General features: G+C 39.8%; 1 protein-coding gene across 4 annotated transcripts in view; it reads right to left on the bottom strand.

Annotated features, from left to right (window-relative positions):
• ctnnd2a (catenin (cadherin-associated protein), delta 2a) overlaps window positions 1-16,266 on the bottom strand; it is a 271,445-nt gene that overhangs the window by 45,784 nt on the left and 209,395 nt on the right. For all 4 annotated transcript variants that reach the window (XM_030398742.1, XM_030398744.1, XM_030398743.1 and 1 more), the window contains 2 exons: window positions 11,442-11,628; window positions 215-332 (listed from right to left, as the gene is read on the bottom strand). In XM_030398742.1, coding sequence (XP_030254602.1) covers window positions 215-332; window positions 11,442-11,628 — 305 coding nt within the window. The remainder of the gene's footprint in view (window positions 1-214; window positions 333-11,441; window positions 11,629-16,266) is intronic.

Raw genomic sequence — 16,266 nt, 5'->3', positions numbered from 1 at the left:
CTTCTGGAGATTGAATGAGACTGTTCTTTTTTGTTTGAAAACACACATTTACTGTATAAAATATCTTGCCCAGTCTGACTTTAATACAAGGCACAATGGATAGAGATGGAAACACATTCAAGATCATTAATTAATTCATGCAGGATTTTACCTTACAACTGCTATGCACATTACATAAACACAAGCTTAGATTATCAGTCTCAGACGCACACACCTTGCTGTCAATCTCGCTGCTGCCCAGAGAGGTCTGGATGACGTAGAGCAGAGCATCTGTCAGGCCATCACACTCCCTCATCCTCCGCCTCGCCTCCTCACCTGCGGAGCTTACATTCCTGCAACACACACAAAAACACTGGTCAGAGTGTGTGTTTATGTGTCTGTGTTTGCTAAACAGAAAGAGGAAAACAACTGGAGAAAGAAAGAGAGTTAGTGAGGAGGGAAGATAAGACAGGAAGACGGATGAAAGAAAAAGAGAAAGCTGGTAATGAGAGGAAAGACAGAGGCAGAGAGAGAGAGACAGAGAGAAAGAGAAAGAGTGAGCGACAGATACCAGGGAACCTGGCAGCTCTCCCTAAACTAAACAATTGAAAAGGCAACATTAAAATTCTGGATACATCTCAATCTATGCCCCGAAGGCTCGCTTCAATCTAAAGCACTTGACTTGAGTCCAAAAAAAAGAGAGAGGGGAAAAAGCTGCTTTATTCAGACAGTCGGTGCCTGAACTTCAGAGCCAATACTCACACCAACGCTGCTTTGATAATCTGACAATATTGTTCTGTTTATTATTAGCAGCTTTGCCAATACGATGCACAGAAATAATGAATTCAATTTTAATTGAACTGGAGGTACAGGTGGGTGGTGTTTGGGTTGGATTTGTTTGGGATTCAACATGGAGCTCCCCGAGATATATAGACACTCAGCACCAGACAATGACTCATTTGCCTGTGTCAATAAAAATACAAAACAAATAAAACCGAGGAGTGTAGCATAAGCTAGACTGAATATCATATTTCCTTTGCAAATCCTTTTTGGAATTAAAACTTTCACTTTAATACATATGTTAATAAATGTAGAGACACGCAAAATGAATTGCTGTATATAAGGGCTGCACAATTAATCAAAAAATAATCGAAATTGCAGTATGGCTGAGGGCAAGATCCAAATTGCGGAAGCAGCATTTTCAAGGTAAAATGTGTGACAAAACGGCATTACAATAAAGTACTGGGGTGCTGTAGAAATGCCCAGGTATACACATTTTAGTCTCCAGATGTGAGAAAACCAGTACCAGTTATGGTAATTATCTCAAAATGATAATTCCCACTAATTATGTATCATATTGCAAACATAATATCTGTCAAAACTATTGCAATTTGATTATTTTTGTGCAGCCCTACGTCATATAATGCACCCCAAATCAACGTTAAAACCATACCAAGCATAGTGTATTGTGTGTGTCTGTCTATGAGTAAAGAGACAAAGCCTCATTGTCACAACCACTCAATATATTTCCCCAACATTGTCACAATCTGCAAAATCAATTCCTGTCAATTTTAATCATGGTGAAAATGTAAGGAAAAAGAAGTGTCCTCTAGAGTTGTTGTGCACTGTTACATGATACTGTTATGATTAGTGTAGTGATAGTTGGAAAGACATTGGTCTGGATAGGCAGGTACACCTAAGTGGATGACTGCGTAGAGATATGGAGGTTATTCACTACATTACTTCCTCTTGTGGCTATGTTGGAGGGCTACAATTGTTGGACAGCATGACCATAATGAAAATGGACAAATTAGCACTTAGATGACACGATTGTTGGTGATTTTTTGTTTTTGTTGAGAGTATTAAGAAAAAAGAAAAAAAAAAGGAACACAGGAAGTTAGATAACCTATAGTACTAGGTACTAAACGGAGAAGGGGTAGGAATTAATAAGCTAATGCTTCTTCCTACTCCTTTTCAAACATACAAAGGGTTTTATCGTCTAGTGCTTCAAGTGTAATATACTATTCACATGTTTGAAATAAAGCATTCATTCATTCATTCATTCATTACCAACTGACTTTGTGTTCCGATAATGTCTGCTTGTTAGATTATGAGATACTTTACCCAGGAGTTTTAAACCCTTTGAAAACTTCAACGCTGAAATATAGGTGCTATACAAGCCACATAATTTAAGCCTCACTAAAAAGCAAACTAAAAAGGTTGAGTCCTGAAAAACTGATAATTAGAGAAGTTTCCAAACATGTCATCATAACATTCCATTTTGGCCCTAAGCCACAAAACAACTGTCTGAATAAACAGCCACGGCTTTTATGTTTGTTATATCTCTGTATTTATTGGTTGACTGGCACATGAACTTTAATTGAGACCAATACAATAAATGAACCCCCATTATACTTTGGAGAAATGATATGGATGCCAGCATCTGACAAAGCTGAGCGCAAGAATGATAAGATTTAAACCAATTACAGAAGTTTGGTAACATAAGTTTAAACATCTTTCTTGAAAGGCGACATATCTATAATAGAGGTGTGAACGAGGAGACAATGTGATGGTATGAATGAATAAGTTCATCCATCACAGTGGCATAATAAAGAGATCACAGTTGTTTCACTAGTCTATGAGATGAGGTCAATCATTTATTGTACTGATGAGAATGAAGGAAAAGAGAGAGAGGGGGGAAGACACAAGAACTCAATTAAAACTTTGCGTTCACGGCTCTCCGCCTCCAAGAGAAGGTCAAGTCATTTTCACCCACTTTGAATGCTAATGGGCAAACAGGCCCACAATGGAAAACTCGTGTAGCAGAGAAACAATTCTCTTTCAAGTCGATATAAAACAATGGAACAGTGAAAACACTTCGCCTTGAGTAATGTTTCAGCAGCAAAGACAAGAGGTGGGTGAGTGAGAGAGGATGGATTATGTATTGCTTTAACGCTCAACCTTAAATACGTAGACTTTTACTGAGATTTCCATAAAGTTTTTCATCTGATGCCTTATCGTGGATGGAAGCAATGCACCTGGCTGTGCTACATAAATGTTCAACTAGGAAAACTTTCACAAAATATAGATGTTTACTTGCATAGATATACAATACTGAAACAAAATGAGTGTCGGCAAATGGTTTTTCTTCTGTTGTAGATTGACTGGACAATTATTTAAAACCCGTAACTAAAAATGGAGGAAAAAACATTTAGCAAGCTTCTGTTCATCTACTGTAAATACTTTCACCTGACATGATAATACAGACAGAGCCTAGAGTATGACTTACTTCTTTGCTTTTCAGATAATTCATTGTTATCACAGTATTTAGTGTCCCTTTACTTCTGTTTCCAAACTTCACATAATCTCTAATCATAAGACTGGCAGATTTGTGCTATGAACACACAATAAGGTGCTGTAGCTAACTAGACAGCTATGCTGAGTGGACGCATTACTTTACGAGGCTCTTACTTGGGTGATGTATTGTAAGTAATGCAGCATGAGTTATAACCAGAATCATGGACATTTAAAAAAAAAAAAAAAAAAAAAAGATTGTGATTTATAATTTTTTACCCTGTTGTCCAGTCGTCTTTAAACGATTTTTGGAATGTTATAACTGTCTAGTTTTGCAAAACCAGACAAAGTCGTGCAAGCTTAAATTTTTTTATTAAAATGAGTTTGCATTCGCATGTCCCCTTTCATGCCAAAATTGTATTCAAAACTTGCTAAAAATAAAAGATAAGAACAGTTTCAGAAGTCCTTTATGACCATAACATCTATATGTTTTTCAGACAAAAAAATGATAAATATAGACCCCTTACATTATTACAAGAGGTCTGTTAATCCAATCAGGTGTAGGAAGATACAGTTTGTCAACTGATTTCCTGCATGGCTTTGCCAAACAAAAATGAGCAAGGCCGATTACAATGGAATTAATTAATGGCTGTGTCAGCTTTAGTGCTCCAAGAAATCTCAAACTATAGCATGATTGAGATGTCTATGCACTCTCAATATAATCAAGGTTCCTGTATTTCCACAGCATCACAGTATTACACAGTGATTTACTGCCATGCATATTTCTGCGCAACTTTTTAAATACCTGGAAATAAAAATTATTCTAATGTTGTATTTCCTTCATGTCCATAACTACCCTGGCTGCCTGCTATGCACTGCTTCATAGCTTGTGTCTGTCTAGATACACAACACTGGAAAAGCCTGCACACAGCTGCCCCATGGATTCAAAATGAACACTGCCATGTGTGTGTTTTTAAGTACATGCAAGAAAGAATGTGAATGTGCTTGTGTCTGTTTGCTGTGTGTGTTTGTGCTTGTTAGTCTTAGTGGTTCTGTAATGAAGCATGACATATTGTGCCTTTCTGTAACACGCCTGTCCTTCTGTGCCAGTTACTGACGGACACAGTGAGGCAAGGATTTCCTAGGAGAAAATAGCCTGCTAACTTTTTTTTCTGGGTGTTATGTGTCCTCAGGCTTTCTCACATCTTGCTGTGTTTCACCACAGATAATGCAAGCTTGTTTGTTTGAGTCCTCACTCTAACATAAGGGATTCATGGACCCAGGTAAAATAATCTGTGCATAAGGTAATCTGTCTGAGAGAGAGAAAGCGAGAGCGCGTGAGAGAGAGAGAACATATCAGACGGCATATTGCAGGAGATGAAGGATGAGTACGGGAGGTGACATTTTAAAGCAAGGTGTGTGCGCATATGAATTCTAACAACACTTAGCTGAAAAGAGGCATGCAAGGACCTTCATGCTGGTTTTCAATTACTTCCACGTTTGTGTGTGTGTGTGTGTGTGTGTGTGTGAAGTGAATGTCCTTAAATCTAACTGGTAAATCTCTACTATTTAACAACGCTTACACCTCATCCTATCTGATGTCACTCCACATTAATTTAGTCAAAGTCATTAGCCTGCATCGTTAAATAATTACCTACAGAGCAAAAAGACACACAACTTGATTAAACATCCCATTTAGAATTTAACATTGTTATTTTAGCTGCACTTAAGTGACACTGAAGTGCCATGGTGCCAGTGATAAAAATAAAGCCATTTTACGGCTTTATTTTGGAAAAAATAAAGTGTACTGTTACCAGTAATGGTTTTACTATACAGTAATTTCTATCTTCCTTTAGTATGATTAACATTTGGCTTTATCTTATTGTAAGTTTTAGGAGGACACATTGAGAGAGGTGAGGCAGTGCTGTGGCATGAGGCGTCTTTCTTTTCATATTTGATGATCTATACTGTCTATTGATATGATAAAGCAAAAACTTTATACGATCAGCTGTAAAAACATCCTTTATATATCAAATAATGCAATAGTTAACAACATATTCATATTTTTGGGAAAGGAGCACCAACACATAAATGGGAAAAGTTCACTAACAAGCATCCTTGGATCTGGAGGAGCTGAATTGAAGTCATTAAAGGATAGAAAAGCTGAACTTGTTTTTCACCAATTACACTTTTTACAAGAAACTACTAGTCAGGTTATACATTTTTCATTTGACATTGATTTTCCTTCCCTGGGTGCAACATGAAATCAGTTGACAGCAAATCTGAGCAAATCACAGGTGGTCAGTTTGTCAATTTTAGTCATTTCAAAGATACATGCAACATGTACAGGAGAAGATGTAAATATGAGTGACTCTCCGACAGATGGCTCTCTAATGTTGCTCAAGGAACAAATGACTTCTTCTCAAACAGCTGGTGTGTGGTAGCTCTGCACAAGTGTCTGACCCTGTGTGTACATGTGCTAGTGTGTGTGAAGAGGGCACAGGCAGCAGAGGGTCATCACCAGATGGCACACACATGCATACAAACCAATTAATATCAATTAAATAAATATGGAAACAGACTCATTCATGACCATGCGCGCCTTATTCTTGATTCATCTAACAAGTCACCCTACTGCTCTCCCACATCTGTGGGTGTCTGAATGGAAACAAAATTAAAGTGTTTATGAGTGTGTGTGATCCTGATAAGTACGGAAACACACGAAGCAAGCACGCACACACGCACACACACACACACACACACACACACACACAGAAACAGTGTGTACTGCGGGGAGACAGCAGTTTTTTTTCTGGCTTGGCTGTAAACCAACAACCTGCAGCAAGGAAAACAGCCCCTGAATGGAGGATATGGGAACCCCTCCACAGGAGACCTCTTGTCTGGCCTGATAACACAGTATATGTGTGAGAGAGAGAAAGTGTGTGTGTGTGTGCGTGCATATCAACCTATTAGACAACATATAGGTCCATTGGCATCATTAACTGTTTGGCCCACATTTAATACATGCACACGTGAGCACACATCCAAAATCGAAAACACCTGATGCCTTGACACCAGTTCATTCCTATTATGAAATGCAACTCCCCCATGCCAGCTGTGATTTCTGAGATTGATTCACACACATACACCCGTAAACAAGCTCATGTGTTGTACATACACCCTAAAACACACATGTTCTCATACACAAATAGACATAGATAGGCAAGTGCACACAAAGGCTTGTACACACTCTCATGCATCACACATACACACAAGCACAGACAGTGAAGGCATAATGAGAGAGGTGAGAGGTCTGAAATTGAGCTGAGGTACACCGAGGCCTGAACATTGTGGCCTTGTGTCACTTTAACCCCCCAGAACAGATAGAGAGATAGAAAACAACCCTGGAGAGCAGCAAAAACACCTTCATTACTCTGTGTCTCAGCTCCCTTCAATGAGATCCTGTTAGTCTCCCCTTCTCATTGTTCACAACTTCTACATTCTATCTGTTCTAATCTTTCCAACGTTCAGCCTTCTTCCTCTCTTCTCTCCTGTCCTCCTTCTCCTTTCCTGCTTTTACAATTTGATCTGTAACTTCGCGGTGTGGAGCAGTGTACTGACAGCATCATTCGTCTTCCCCTGCATCTCCAGAGGTATACACAAACACACACAGGAATGTACGTGCGTGCGTGCGTGCACACACACACACACACACACACACACACACACACACACACACACACACACACACACACACACTTAAGCCCTATAAACACCTTAGTGAATCAGGAAATAATAAACTTGACACACAACTTGAAAGTCAACAGACTTCACTGGCAAAAAGTGATATCTTTATCTTAAGAGTTTAAGGCAAAACAGATTGCTCTGGGATAAACAACTAAAAGAAACACCACAAATATTCTGAATCCTATATTAAATTATCTCAATCAGCATGTATGCATAAATCATCCACCTGCTGCCTACTCGAACTAATTAGTTTCTCCAATTTTTGAGACCTGCACCTGCATGGAAATTTCACTCCACCCTAACCAGTCCCTGTAGGCTATATTGCCTTTTAATCTATGTTGTGCAGTGCCAGGTTTCTCAGTGCTTTTAGTGTGTGTTGTATTGGTGTATTTGTCCCTCATTTAACAATTTACTTTAATGATTAGCGAGGCTGCTTTCAGCAATTTTGAACATTTCATGTGCGTAGTAATGTCACTTGTGCCAAATATCGTGGAGTATTATAGCAGCTTAATTTAAAACTGTAGTTATAAACTTGAATATATTTTTTAGACAGCTGATGGAGATACAGACTGATTAGGGGGAAAGCTGCTTTACTATTAACTATCACATTTTAGAGATTACTTTAAAACTAGTAACACTTAACCATTGCCAAAATATGTTAAATAATGCATTCACTGTCAACCCTTTGATATGTGTTTCATAGACATAACGCAGAATACTCCAACCTAATAACTACCTTCTGTATCCTTGCAAGCTCCCAGTTACTGTATATCCATATTTTTTCGTCTTCAAATAACAGTGGCGCTCTATATTGAAAGTGTTATGATATTTTTATTGATATTTCAGTGATACTAAACTTTGCACTATTCTCTAAAAAATATAATGCAGCCCAAATACAGATGCAATAATGCAGAACAGCCTGGAAACTACCAGAGTTAAATCAGCACTGCTTCACTCTGACTCATCCCAGCCAAAAGAATTGCATTAAAAGTTTTCCCAAAGTAATATTTATTGCAAATGCAAAGCTATTAGTGGAATGAATTAGATCAGTACAGGTGTTTGTGATATTGAGTTATTGTGTATTATCATCTTCTCCTGTACTACAGGCCCCCATGGCAGTTCCTGTGCTGTTCTATTAGAATGCTGACAACAACAGGATAATTTTATAACAAAGAAACTTTTCTGGGGGTGGCTGTTCCTGCTCTACCCGCTGCTCCTGATCAGCGGGTAGAGCAGGTTGGCTAGTGATTGGAAGGTTGCTGGTTCAAACCCCAGCTCCGGGTTGAGCTGAGCTGAGCTGCATGTCAGAGTGTCCTTGAGCAAGATACTGAACCCAAAATTGCTTCTGATGAGCGGTTGGCATCTTGCATGGTGGCCTCTGCATCAGTGAGAGCCCTGCGATGCCATCAGTGACCCCCAATTTCCACTGGATACGTGTCCGCTGCGTTGCAGCTCCGATCCGGTTTTGCTCCGCCGTCCGCCGTCCGGCAATCCCCACCGGTTGCGGTTTGAGTCCGCTGCGGCGCAGTACGGTAGACAGCTGGCTCACGAGGCAGAGGAGTTCCCCCGATAATCACATAATCACTCACGACCGCAGTTACAGGTCTGTGTTATTAAGAACAATAACACGAAGTGTTCCCGACCGAGGGATCAGCAGAAGAGCTTGTGTTTGTCTGTTTTTTGAGATTTGTGTGCTGGTGTCAACACGGAGTGTTTTATTTTGAAAGGTAACCGGATGCTGTTTGTTATTTTAGCGCTTGACTTCCTGTCTGCTCGGTGCGAAATTCAGCTGAATTGCTGCGTCGTGCTCCGGCATCCGGCAGATATAGAAGTCCTACGTATTTTTGTCGGAGGGCTCCGGACTGCCGGAGCTGGGACGGAGCTGATACGCAGCGCAGCGGACTTGGTGGGGATCGACACATTGACTAAAGTGAAACGTATCTGCTCCGCTGGCGTGGCGGAGACGCAACGCAGCAGAGACGTATCCAGTGGAAATTGGGGGTGAGAGCCTTGCGATGAGCTGGCGGCTTGTCCAGGATGTACCCTGCCCTCGCCCAGAGACAGTTGGGATTGGCTCCAGCAAAAACCCCTGTGACCCCATAAAAGGGATAAAGCAGGTACAGACAATGGATGGATGGAGAAACTTTTCCGGATTTTACCTTCCAAACACTTGCTACACTGCCACTAACTGCATTAATAAACCTGACACTGCAAGCTGTACTTAAAATGTATATTACATCTTCAAGTGGTTTACTTTACAATACAGTAGATCCTCTGAGGTGGAGTATCAAATTATTGCAGCAATCAAACAGAAATGGAAAAGAGCTATGCCGCTGTTATGTTTAATCTATTTCTACAGGTTGAAATGAATAACAGTTGATACAGATAAAAGTTCCAGTGTTAGATCGGTGTCTTCCCACTGACTGGCAGAAGATGTACATTTGACTCATCAACCACCGTTAATACACGTTAAGTATTCTGAAAAGCATTTACACCTATGCAAATATCCAAAAGGTCAACACTCACAAATGCGCATTTTGGATGACCGGTAATTATGCCCCCTGGTTTTCATATTTAAAGTGATGACAAACGACTGGAGCAACTGGAGCCTTTGCTTTGGTATGTTGATTGCATACACACATGCATGTGTACACAGTGAAGCACCTTACACACAAAATTATGTGAATACATACAAAAACCTGTTTGTAACATCTCAAAATGGCGTTCAAATGCTTTGGAGAGACATTCAATAGCTGGAGATAACCATTCGAAACAGCTTGAGACGAGCTCTGCAAAGCGAGTGGAGTGAGGTTTAATCCAGAGGCTGCTGGTGGTTGATTGAGTATACAGCTCAAAGGGAGACAGCCGAGAGTACATGGAGTTTTTTTTTCTAAAACGTCTCAGCACTCTGAGGAGTTGGTGTAAGAGTGTGTGTACATAGATGAACAAATGTTGTTTATGGGATCAAGGACCAGAGCTCCTTTTCAGTGCTAACCACCTAATGCACAGCCAGAATTACAACTCAAACCTATAGTAGTATCTTTCTGCAGGGGATATTGTTATACAGATTTAATGCCAATTTATGCCCAGAGTCACATCGGATTTTGCTCAGATCCAAAACTGTATACCAACAACAGGAGAGCTTGGACATAACTTTTTGAGTTAAAAAGTGGATTTACCTTCACTACAGTAACAAAATATTTACACCAAAATTAACGCATACATGCTGATTTTTTAAATGTAAGTCACCCTGTATCAAATAGGTGGTAGACAAGGTTGCCTCCCGGTTTTACTTCTGTTGTGACATGTTGAATGTCACAAATGTGTTGAAAAGAGGGAATAATAAAAAGGCTCAGGTCTTCTGTACCTCATAAAACTGCATCCAGAAGGTCTTTTGACTTTTAAATAAAAAATCTAAATCAATATCATTCTAAAATAGATATCGTTTTTCCCGGAAGTGATGATGGATAAAGCAAAGGAGGGACACATCACGCTTCCTTCTCATCTCTGTTGAGAGTTGCAATTGCAAACTCAAGGATCTGGCACTGACATAGAGTCCAGCTACAATGTTACAGTGTTTTTTATGTCTTTCTTTCAAACTCAATAATGACCGAAAGACATTCAAGTGCTCCTTTAATGGAGATGGATGGAAAGGTATTTATGTTTTAACGTCACGCCCCCGCATATGCACAGATACCAACCAGAGTGATATTAAGCAGAGTTAACTTTTATTTGATTAATCCAATTCAAGTGTGCAAATGCAAGTGATCTACAAAGCTGCAAGTTTTAACTTCACTACTTAGAGCTTCAATAACTAAGGGACATTTTCTTTATTAACACAATGCACCCAAAAAATCTTGACACCTAAAGGACTCAATTGGATGAGGTGTTGCTATGGTTACAAGCGCAAGTTAGTGTGTGAGAGAGAGATCGAGTGAATGAGTTTAGAGGCAAACAACTGCGCACAGACTATTGTTTATAGTTTGTGAATATATGCATCCAGAATCACACAGCAGTGAAGATTCAGTGGAGACAAGATTCATTCTCACGATAAAATTGTGTCATTACAGTAAATCTCAGCAGTTATTATATTAATGATGCTTTTGCACGCACACACACACAGCTCACACACACTGTGGAGCTCAATGTGACTATGGTGGATTAAGCATACTACTACAACTTGATACTACTTGATCTTCATACTGTTTCCGAGGGATAAAAAAAGAAGATGGAAACATACAGTATGTGTATAGGGTATCCTGTATTCTTTCAGATGAGAGTGGCATTAGGGAAGAGACAGAGAGGAAGAAAAAGGATTGTCTGCTAAAAGAGTGTGCAACGTATGTAGATAGATAGATAGATAGATAGATAGATAGATAGATAGATAGATAGATAGATAGATAGATAGATTTAGCTTTTACCTGAGGCAGCCTGTAGCATTGCGCAGCACCTGGGAGGTGTGAAGGTGGAGCTTGCGGTCATCATGGTGATTGGGGGAGGAGTCCCAGTTAGAGTGGGGTATGATGACGCTATTGGTCAGAACAGCCAGAGCGTCCTGGATGATTGGCATCTTCAGTGCATCACATGACGACAAGTTCCATAGCACGCCTGCACACACACACACACACGCACAGAAAGAAAGTAATTTATTTTTAGTGATTAAGTCATTTCCATAGTCACTTGTTTATTAAAACTTAAAGTACTGATGTAATTGATGGCAAATTGAATTGCATACGTCTGTTGACTGTTATATGGAAAAATATTTTACTATATAAATTTAATGAAGATTTAAAGTTTAAAACCAATCTTCTTGTGTTGTGACAAAGCCTTAATATGTAATGTAAAAAATCTGTTAAAAATGTAAAAGTCACAACAGACTCCAAATATCTTAATATCTATAAAGTATCTACTGATGATATGCAGATGAGTTACTTTGAAAACAATTTATCAGATCACACTGGAGCCACACTTTGTTGCGTACTACTTTTATTCAGCATTACTTTTGTATCTTGTTTGCACACTTTAATTTTTAAAATCGGTGGAGTTACTCTTTAAGGTTAGATAAATACATTTAGCTGAGTAAAACTACAAGTTTAGAAAAGGCCACTCTGTTGGGCCTTTTCATTTAGTTTGTGTTAATACTCCTGTTAAATCTGTGTTCTTAGAGTACAGCTAAGTGAGGACAGCACTCTTTCCACCTTTTCCATCCTCCTGTCTACATTCCACATATCACTAATAAAAACGTAGTATTTCATGATAGTTTAAATGGCTCCATTAAGGTTTTAGACATGTTGAAGAAAATACATTTGGTTGTACTTTGGTAGGTCAGTGCAGTCAAACCTGTCCCTCTGATTGGTTAAAAACAACCCCAAACTTTTCTTTTTTTTAACCTACTGCATAATGGTAGTGTGGGAAGAAAATGACTCCTCATTTTCATCACCTTTGAGAATGCCACCCACTCTGGAATCCGACTCTACAATCTACCTGATACTTGTGATATCCGAGGAAATAAATTAGTTTGTTAGTCCAGACAAAGCGCCAACTGCCCAACCAGTGCATCGTTTATCATACACTGTGCAGCGGAGAACACACACATGAATACCCGAATAACATTGATATTATTGCATTGATCTACAGCTGATGTATGTAACAGCATGCACACATACATGAGTCGGAAGAAAAACTGCACACAAAGACATTTCCATCACCTGCAAGGGCACACACATGTATGCTACTTAACATGTAATCACTTACTGCAGGGGCATACACACACACACGCACACACACACATTTTCCTTCCTCTTGTCAGATGGAATACCAGATGCCTCCCTGCAGATCGGTGACAGCACTACCCTTGTTGGTCAGCTGTGACACACATATGCACATGCAAACCACACACGCAAACATCGCACACACACACACACACACACACACACACACACACACACACACACAGAGGCTCCATCAGCATTCTCGCACTCTAAATATGTTAATTGGTCCCTGCTGCCTGCACTGGTCATCCCCACCGAGAAAGCAAGAGATAAAAAAAAAAACAGATAGAGTAACAAACAATAAGATAAAAATGTGTGAAACAGAGGGAGACAAAGATGAAAGGCACAGAAATAGAAAACTAATGAGAGGGGAAGTGAGCTGGAGAGGCTGAGTGATGGTTTAGGGAAACAGGAACAGATTGAGACAATAGAGAAGACATGCAACACGTTTTGAATCTGAAAAACTCTAGAAAAACAAACAAAAAAAACTGCCATGTTGAAGGTCACCCTCTCTGATGTATTTGGTGCCAGCCTACAGATGTTGCAGGTCCCAAATGACAGATGTCATTCATTTGCACGGTTAACACACAAATAAAATATGGGCACAACTCTGACACTGTGCTCTGCAGGCAATGGACTGTGTTCATAGAGGCTGTGAGACAGCTAAAATATGTCCTGTTCACTCCCCCCAAATTTAATTTTTGCTCAGGTTTTGTTAGATGTGTGTGTAAATTAAACATAAGAGTGGAAAATAAATGCACAGTACGGATTGTGGATACTGTCTATCATCTGAAAACATTTAAGCAAGACACCAAATTTCACAAAGCTCCAGAAAGGATGCTAAACTTTGACCTTTGCCTGTGGAAAGGGGCCAATAAAAAGAGATGCTTTCAACAAAAACACAAAGATATGCTTGATATAACTCTACAGAAGTTGCTCAACTTGTTTGAGCAAGGAAAGGGCAAGGATAGGCTATGTCACGAATGACTGATATATATTAAGCCTCACTTCAATGAAACACTGCACACAAACTTCCATGAAGGCACCGGGTGTTGACTAACAGCCAGTTCTGTGTCGCCAACAGCAACATCAGTCCTGATGCCTTACAGCGTACTGCACTAGTGTCAGTCATATTGACAATCTGCAAGTGACAGACAAAAGAATGGGAGGAAAATCAGGCCAAGAAAGGGACAAGGAAGGAGAAAACAACAAAGAGGGAATAACATTGAAGAATAGCAGATGTTACGACAAGAAAAACTAAATGGTTACAACAATGATTGGAAATCACTGGTAATCCAAATCATCAGCTGACAACAGAAAAATAGCAATGTTAAGGAGCGGAAGGTTAACCCCTAATTAAAGTTGTTATTCTCAAATACAATTTAAGTAGCTCTGGAAAGTAAACATGTAAAAAGATTAAGACAAAGTGAAATTGGAGATGAACAGAGAAAGAGAAGTAGATCCAAATGTAGGATAAAAAACATGTCAAAGCAAGTATAATGCAAGTGCAAGTAAAGACAAAGAGCGAAAAATGTGAGAAAAAGTTGATAAAGGGAAAAAAGGCAAGATAGAAAATGAACAAGGACAACAATGTGTATATGTGTGAGGATGAGAGAGAGCGCTTGAGAGGACAAGAAGAGGAGGGTGATAATAAGGCGATGACCTTGTATGTTGTTTGGCAGCAATCAAGTGCTCACACTCAGGCTGTATGTGTGAGTGTGTGTGTGTGTGTGTGTGTGCGTGGGAGCATAGCAACATTTGCCTTCACTTTTGCTAAACAGCCTCTTGTTTCACATCTCGAGTCTCTCTTTTCTCTCAATACTTCTCTTCTCATGGGCTCTTTTCAAACCAAGGTAAAAATGAAACACAGCTTTGCAGACAAAGACAAAGAGATAGACTCCTCAGTGTTTTCTGGGGCAAGGACATTGTGTTTGCCAATGTCTAACACGGGCCAAATTCAAGGTTGACACACACACTCACGCACACACATGCACCCCCCCCCCCCCACACACACACACCTGCCTGCTCTAGAAACATAGATCTGTAACGCTTCGCTAAGCCCAGTGTCCTTATGGGTATAACGTCAGGTGACCAACAGACAATGACATCATATTGGAGCCTTTGTGTGTGTGCCTGTGTGAGTGTGTGTCTGACTTTTCTTCATTTCTCTCTCTCTGTCTTTATCTCGTTCTCTCCCTCCTCCGACTTGCTCCCCTAAGACGGCTGACGGACAGTTTCCTAGGAGCCGGGTGGTTTGGGGAAATGGGGAGATGATTGCATGAATTCATGAATAAATGAGAGTATGACTTGTAAGGGGAGAGTGAGGCCTGTTAGGCCTCAAGTGGCAATGTTTTATTAAACAGCCTTCATCTGTGCGACTCGATGTGAATTAGTTAGCCGTGGGGTCAGAACCTGGTGATGAGTAAAGCAAAAGATGACAAATTACATTGCTAATGTGTCTACAAAAACTGCGAATGAATAATCAAAAAAGAAACACTGATATTGGATAATGTCAAAGGTGGCAGCAGGTTAACAATCACTGACATGACCCCCAGGTCATACAACTTCTCATCCTGCAGTAGGTTTGGGGAAAACATTTGTCAGCTCCTGATAAAGTCCTGTACTGTGGTTTCATTGTCAGTGCCTGTGCCTCCCACAGTGAAGTGAAGATACAACAGAAATTTCTGCAGGACACTAACAATTTTATGGCAACGTAGCAGCAGCTTAAAATCATCCTGGTGAAGGCATTCAGTGTTCCCACAGGAATCATCATAATGACTTTGATGGAGCTCCGTCCACAAGCATTTTTGAAAGAAGGTTATAAGCTTTGACTTAAATTAAAGTGGCTTTGGTGAGTACTATAACAGTAGTGGGGACATGGAGATTTGGACATCTACATGGAGCAGTCATTCATGCCTCGAAGGACCAGAAACCATGGTGAAGACTTTTACAGTGAAGGATGGCAGTGGTATATTTTGATTGTGTTGGTTTGTTGCTTACATCACCAGCTTTCAGAAATAGAAAAGTGCTGGTCAATTCTGTATACACGTGATTCTTTTCGTGACGCATTTACAAGTTAAGTCTCTTGCATATTTTGAACAGAATCAATGCATGGAATAACAATCAAGCTTAGTATACTTGTGCTTCATCTATTTAAACCATTCATAAACAGCTTCAAAATCATATTGATGGTACATTGATTTGTAATAGGGAGAATGGAGCCTCTGCAATTCCAACTCAACATTCTCAATGCCTGAACTTGTATTGTGTAACTTGAGCAAGTACGAGTAGGGAGGTGCTCATGGCATAACATCACAAACCACCAACTATGGTGGGGGAAATGGATTATATCTTGTGGAGAAAATGTTTTAAGATGTTCTGCTTCAACTCTGTGATGTACTCTTTCATTTGACTTTGTTGCCTTTATGGAGGATACGTTCCCATACTAAGCTGCTTTTAGCGAGCTTTACTTTTT

The sequence above is a fragment of the Sparus aurata genome, chromosome 19, assembly GCF_900880675.1.
Source record: "Sparus aurata chromosome 19, fSpaAur1.1, whole genome shotgun sequence".
NCBI lineage: Eukaryota > Metazoa > Chordata > Actinopteri > Spariformes > Sparidae > Sparus > Sparus aurata.
The sequence above is the reverse complement of the archived record's forward strand: the minus strand, read 5'-3'. Positions and strand labels throughout refer to the sequence as shown.